Source organism: Beta vulgaris, chromosome 5 (assembly GCF_026745355.1).
Source record: "Beta vulgaris subsp. vulgaris cultivar EL10 chromosome 5, EL10.2, whole genome shotgun sequence".
Lineage (NCBI taxonomy): Eukaryota > Viridiplantae > Streptophyta > Magnoliopsida > Caryophyllales > Amaranthaceae > Beta > Beta vulgaris.
The window spans coordinates 51,501,741-51,508,649 of NC_079206.1; the positions used below are offsets into that span (position 1 = coordinate 51,501,741).

Here is a 6,909-nt window from a genome sequence, read left to right on the forward strand (position 1 = left end):
CTTTCTCATCCAATTAAAATTTGCTTACCTGATGGTACTATCACTTTAGTACATCAAGCTGGAACTGTTATTCTTTCTTCTCAAATTACATTACAACATGTCTTATTTGTTCCTTATTTCAAACACAATTTGCTTTCAGTAGGCAAACTTCTTGATCAAAATCATCTTATAGCCATTTTAAACCAACTTGCTGCTTGTTTCAGGACCTTTTAACTAAAGAGGTCACAACACTTGGGATCAGACATTCAGGTCTCTACAAGTTCAATGTTTCCTACTCTAGTTCATCTCCTCTTGTACGTAATTCTCAGTTTTTGGCTAATAATTCTTCTGTCAATGTAACACATGTAAAACCAACATTGTGTATTTGGCATGCAAGGCTAGGTCATATGTCTGTTTCTAAGATGAAACATGTAACAGATCTTCTTGATCTTTCGTCATCAGATGATATGCATTGTGAAGCTTGTATAATGGCAAAGCATCATAAACTTCCATTTTCTTTATCTTCTTCACATGCTACTAAGATTTTTGATCTTGTTCACATTGATCTTTGGGGTCCTTATAGGACACCTTGTTATACTGGAGCTACCTATTTTTTAACTATATTAGATGATTGTAGTAGAACTACTTGGACACATTTATTGACAACTAAAACACAAGTACCTTCTATTGTGTCTGCCTTCCTTGCTTATGTTCTAAATCATTTTCACACTTCCATTAAAACCATAAGAACAGATAATGGTACTGAAATTGTTCAACAGACCTGTTCTTCTCTTTTTACTCAGCATGGCATTGTTCATCAAAAATCTATTCCTAATAACCCACAACAAAATGGGAGGGTGGAAAGGAAACACAAACATCTTTTGGAAACTGCTAGGGCCATTCAATTTCATGCATATTTACCAAAGAAATTTTGGGGGGATTGTTTATTGAGTGCCACATATCTCATTAATCTCATGCCTAGTTAAGTCCTCAAATGGCTTTCTCCTTATGAAGTTCTCATGCACAAAAAGCCTAGTTATGCACATCTTAAAGTCATTGGTTGTTTATGCTATCCTTTCATAAAAACTCTTGATAAATTTGCACCTAAATCCAGAAAATGCATTCTTTTAGGCTATCCCTATGCTCAAAAGGGCTATAAACTCTATGATTTACAAACTCACAAAGTGTTTTTAAGTAGAGATGTCATATTTGATGAAACTGTGTTTCCGTTTCATTCTATTTCTTCTTCTACCACTATATCTTCTCCTTCTTTACCTATTATTTCCTTTCCTTCACCAGATACTCCTTCTTCTTCCTCTATCTCTAATTCTGATCCTTCAATTACATCTACTCCTACTTCTGTTTCATCTTCTTCTCATCATAATATACCTCCTTTTGATTCTACTTCTCCTTCTCTTTCTTCACCTTCTGTTCCAGATACTACTCCTACTCTCAATACAGATTTACCACCTCTTATTCCAACACTCAGACAGTCTACTAGATTGAAATCTCTTCCTACCAAACTTTCTGATTATGTTTTACCTGACAATTTACATCTGCCTCCTTCTACTACTTCTCTTTCCCGTAATGTTCTTCCTATTTCTCACACCTATGAGCCTTCTTGTTATTCCCAAGCCAAAGATGATCCACAATGGATTGCAGCCATGGAAAATGAAATTTCTGCTTTGGAAGTTAATGAAACATGGGATCTTGTTCCCTTACCACCAGATAAACATGTTATAGGCTGTAAATGGGTCTATAAGGTTAAATTTAAACCTGATGGGAATGTTGAAAGGTGCAAGGCTAGATTGGTTGCCAGGGGAGACAAGCAAATCAAGGGCAAAGATTTCAAGTCTACTTTTAGTCCTGTTGCAAAATTCAGCACTGTCAGAACTCTTATAGCTTTAGCTGCAGCAAAGCATTGGCATCTTCATCAATTGGATATTAACAATGCTTTTTTGCATGGGTTTATTGATGAGGAAGTCTACATGTCTCCTCCTCCAGGGTATTCTAAAGCTCAAACAGGTCTTGTTTGCAAATTAAAAAGGTCTCTTTATGGATTGAGACAAGCTTCCAGACAATGGAATCTGGAACTCAGCAAGTTTCTTCTTGCAGCTGGTTTTGTTCAATCAGCTAGTGATTCTTCATGTTTACTCGACAAGATGATCACTCTTTCACTGCAGTAGTGGCTTATGTAGATGATCTATTGCTTGCTGGTGATAGTGCTACTGCTATTCAACATCTCAAAGATAGTTTGCACAGTGCTTTACTATTAAAGACCTTGGTGAACTTAAATACTTCTTGGGTATAGAAGTCACCAGAGACTCTACTGGTATTCTTTTAAATCAAAGAAAATACATCTTGGATTTATTGCAAGATACTCAGATGACCAACTGACATACTTCTTCCTTTCCCTTGCCAAAAGGATTAAAATTGAGTCTTGATGATGGAGAGCTTCTTTCTGATGCAGAATCCTATAGAAGAATAGTTGGAAAATTGTTGTACCTCAATATGACTAGGCCTGACATTTCTTATTCAGTCCAGCAGCTAAGTCAATTTCTACATACTCCTCGAGTTCCTGATTTTAAGGCAGCTCTACATGTTTTGCAATATCTTAAAGGGACTCTCAACTATGGTCTCTTCTATTCTTCTAATTCTGATCTTCAGCTTACTGGGTTCAGTGATGTAGACTGGGGAACTTGTGCATACTCAGGGAGATCCTTAACTGGCTGGTGCATTTTTCTAGGTAAATCTCTTATTTCCTGGAAAACAAAGAAACAGAAAGTTGTTTCTAAGAGTTCAGCTGAGGCTGAATATAGGAGTCTTAGCCAAACAACTAGTGAAGTGGCATGGTTGCAAGGCATTTTAGAAGACTTGAAGGTTTCTGTTGTTCAACCAATTCCTATGTATTGTGACAATAAGGCTGCCAAACACATTGCTGAAAATCATTGTGTCAATGAAAGGACTAAGCATTTGAAATTGGATGTATGCTATGTTCGTGAAAATGTTCATCTGGTTTTATACAATTGTTTCACATCCGAACTGGATTACAGCTTGCTGATATAATGACAAAACCATTGGGTTCAGATCAACATCACTTTCTTAGTTCCAAGATTGGACTTGTTTCTTCTCCATGTCCAACTTGAAGGGGGGGGGGGGTGATAAGACTGTTACACATTACACTGTAAATTAAGTTTGTTATGGTTGTTAGTCTTTCTGTTATTGTATTACAAGTTAGTTAGCTTCTCTCTTCTTGAAGTAGTTAATCAGTATACTTGTTGTATATAAATACATCCTCATGATATATGAAAGGTAGATCATTACATTGAGAGATATAATTTTCTCTCTTGTATTCTCTCTCTAAATTCTCTCTTCTCTCTCTCTTCTTTCTTGATCAAATCAATTCATACTGAATTGTTCATCTTGCTATCTCCCACATGTGATACCAAAGTTCAAATCTTAGTGGAAGCAAAAAATTTAATGTTGGGGGGGGGGGGTTGTTGGGCCTCTGAGTGAGTGACCTTACGCGAGGGAAGGCTAGAGGTAATTCTTCTTACCATGAGATTCGAAAGGCCCCCCCAAAAAATATACTCCATCTGTCCCAAGAAGAACTGAACATTTTTTAGCATACGTATTTTAAGGCGATAACTTGATGATAAAGTCTTAGAATAAATATACTTGACTAAAAAGATTTAAATAAGTATATACATCTCTAATACTCTTATTATGTAATTAACAAGAGACTATTTATGTCATATTCTCTTACCACAATTCCTTTCAAGCTTTTATTTTCGAACATAAACCTTTTACTTTTTTTACTTATCACATCTTGACGTTAACTTTTCAATTTCTTAATTAATGACAAAAAAACGAAAACTGGTAGAAATAAATTATGAAATTCAAGAATAATAACATATCTATACAAATATATTAAAAAGCGTTCCAAAGCAAGTTTACACGCCATGTGACACTGTCCCTTTAGTTGTTTCATTTGATGTCATCAGCGTACAAAATTCGACCACGTGACCTCAAGTTTATCTCTATTATATAAGCCAAGGGAGGAGCTATGGTGTCCCCTTTGAGAAGACTTTTTAACCCTTCATTCAATAAAAATACTTACCTATTAAGATTTTGAGATTTTCCTCAATCATAGTCTTTCCTAATTTAAAATATGTATATCAAAAGAAGCTTAAAGTAGCTAAAATAAACTTTCATAACAATATGTATAGTGAAAGAAAAAGTTTATGATTGAAGAACAAATTAACATAACTAAAGCAATTTCTAAATCAATTACAAAACTAAAGACATAAAATTTTAATTTTGCCTGACTTTGAAATGCAATAACAATAACAACATCCATTAACAAGTAATAAAAATACCAAGAAAACAACTTCTTCATCAAGTAATTTTTATATTTTGTATTTACACCACATGATATTTGATTAGAACTGATGATGATGGTAAATTACATTCTTTAAAATTATATTTAGATGAAATTTAATAATAATCGCCAAAATAATTCATGCACGCACCGCATGCAAATAAAGCTAGTATAGTAAAGCCCAAACCAATAAATTATGCAACATTAGATGCCAACCTTTTGACTTGAAAATATTAATGACCCTGGGCATTACCCGGGTCCCAATAACCATTTGTTTATTGTAATTGACTTGCAACATCACACATGCCAAATACTATTTATACTATTAAAAAGTGGTAGTAATTTTGTGTTGAAGGAGAAAGAAACTTATGTATTTTTTATTTATGAAGATAAAGTGTAGGCCAAAGGGGTGAAGAAAATAATATAATTAATAAAGTGGGACTATATATTTCTTTTTCTTTATTTATAAAATGAAGTGAAAAACGTATTTCTCTTCAATCTTATTAAATTATATATACTTCCTCTGTTTGAACATACTTGGCACACTTCTCTTAACACGCTCGCTAATGCATGTTTTAAATCAATATTATCTTTAATTTTCTATAATTAAAAACTATAAAAAGTTGATAGTTTGAAAGTGGATGTTGAGATGAAATAACAAGATCACGCATGAAAATATTTTTTCTTACATAGAAATCACAAAATATGGTCAAACCATGTCAAGTGTTTTGAAACGAATGAATAATTTGAAAAGAAGGAAGTATTTAGTACATAGCTGAATAATATTGGTACTATGATTTTTCACTAGTTACCCCTGAGTTTTCTCAATATTCACTTGGTACCCTCGTGTTTTCCGAAATTCACCAGGTGCCCCTATGGTTTTGAAAAATTCCTGTTGTGACCCTATGGTACAACTTTCCGTTAACTATCACCCTTAAAAAAGTAAACTAATTCTACTCTTATTTCATTTCTCTCTCCTTCCACAACCACCCACAATTGCAACAACACCACCACCCTTACCTCCCACTAAAACCGCCACCTCCCTTTCCCCACCTCCAAAAACCTCCCCCTTCGATTCCCTATCCTCGAAAACCTCCTCATCCCCTTCCCCAACCTCGAAAAATTCCCTCCCCCTCCCCGTCCCCGAAAACCTCCCCCTCCCCCTCCCCCTCTGTAACACCCCAAAACTTTGGTTCTAAAACTTTATAAAATATTCACTTTTCATTAAAATATCTGACCAAACCTTTAGGGTGTTACCGCCGCATCTATTGTTCAAAATAAATGCAAGGCTAATTATTAGAAATAAAAATTTTACTCACAAACCAAAGTATCAAAATAAACCAAACTAAGTTGTCTACTTTATACCAAAACAAAACTAAACAATCTCAAATGACAGTACTGTAGTGTTTATTAAACTAGGTGAACTTAAAAACTATAAATTCACTCATTCCTGTAACGTAGTCCCTTTCACCAACCTGAACAATATAAATAGGAAAAGAGCAAAGAAAAACAAAAACACAAAAATTAGCGAAAGCTAAGTAATTACAACTCCATCCCGTAAAATAATAATAATAATAGTTATATTTTAAAAATAATTTTATAGCATACATACAAATATAATAAAATGTATACAAGTATAACATAAAACAGACATGTATAACGTAATACAAACAAGTATATAACACACTTAATCAATTTGAATACTCCAAGTTTATATGATTCACACAACATCAAATTTAATTATTAGAGGGGAATTGAACGTCAGTAGGCCGAGACTAATCCCAGTAACCACCTACTTCAACATGGGTCGTCACCCAATAAATTAAGAGCAATGGCCAATATCGTTTTGCAGAGCGTCCCTAGTGTGCACACCCCTCACTAATCTAATGGTATCCGCAATGCGCACCAATAGTATTAGGAGGAAGACAATAAAGAGTTGTAACATAATAAAATCAAGTTACTGTTCATCACCTATGGAGGATCCAAGTCCACAGGATATCCCTCAATATTATTTCCACTTTACGTGATTAATATATTTTAATAGTTATGGCACATCAAAAATCACATTAACATTAACATGAACGTCTTTAGTTCAAATAATATTTTTCACAACTTAGCCACTTAATAAAATTATAATAATCAACGTCCATAATTCATAGTAACCAATATATCCATCATTAGAGCCTCATAGAGTCACAATATATATCAACTTACAATACCGTTCGCTACATCATTAACACACTAGTTATACCCATTAAGTACATTATCAATATTAGCATAATTTTAATACGATGGTATAATTAGGTACATTAAAAAATCCATTCATATATAACAACAATACCAGTAGATACTATATATTATACGCAGGGATAATAGTACTATAGTAATAATAATAATAATAATTTTGTCATAGAAAGTACTATACATTCCTGCACATAATATACATCTAATATAAACATAGAATCACATAACCACATGTATTACACATAGCACATACATTCCTAACGGGATTCTAGTTGTTGATGGACATTGTAAATTACCTCAAACGC

General features: G+C 33.7%; 1 protein-coding gene across 1 annotated transcript; it reads left to right on the forward strand.

Moving 5' to 3' along the window:
• Positions 1–2,490: 2,490 nt before the first annotated feature.
• LOC130591445 (uncharacterized mitochondrial protein AtMg00810-like) lies at positions 2,491–3,045 on the forward strand. Its single transcript, XM_057394767.1, has one exon. The coding sequence runs from the start codon at positions 2,491–2,493 to the stop codon at positions 3,043–3,045; it is 555 nt and encodes a 184-aa protein (XP_057250750.1).
• The last annotated feature ends 3,864 nt before the right edge of the window (positions 3,046–6,909 follow it).

What these genes read in the sequence shown, in the direction of transcription:
- LOC130591445 (XM_057394767.1), top strand. Translation starts at nt 2,491, where the DNA reads ATGACTAGGCCTGACATTTCTTATTCAGTCCAGCAGCTAAGTCAATTT.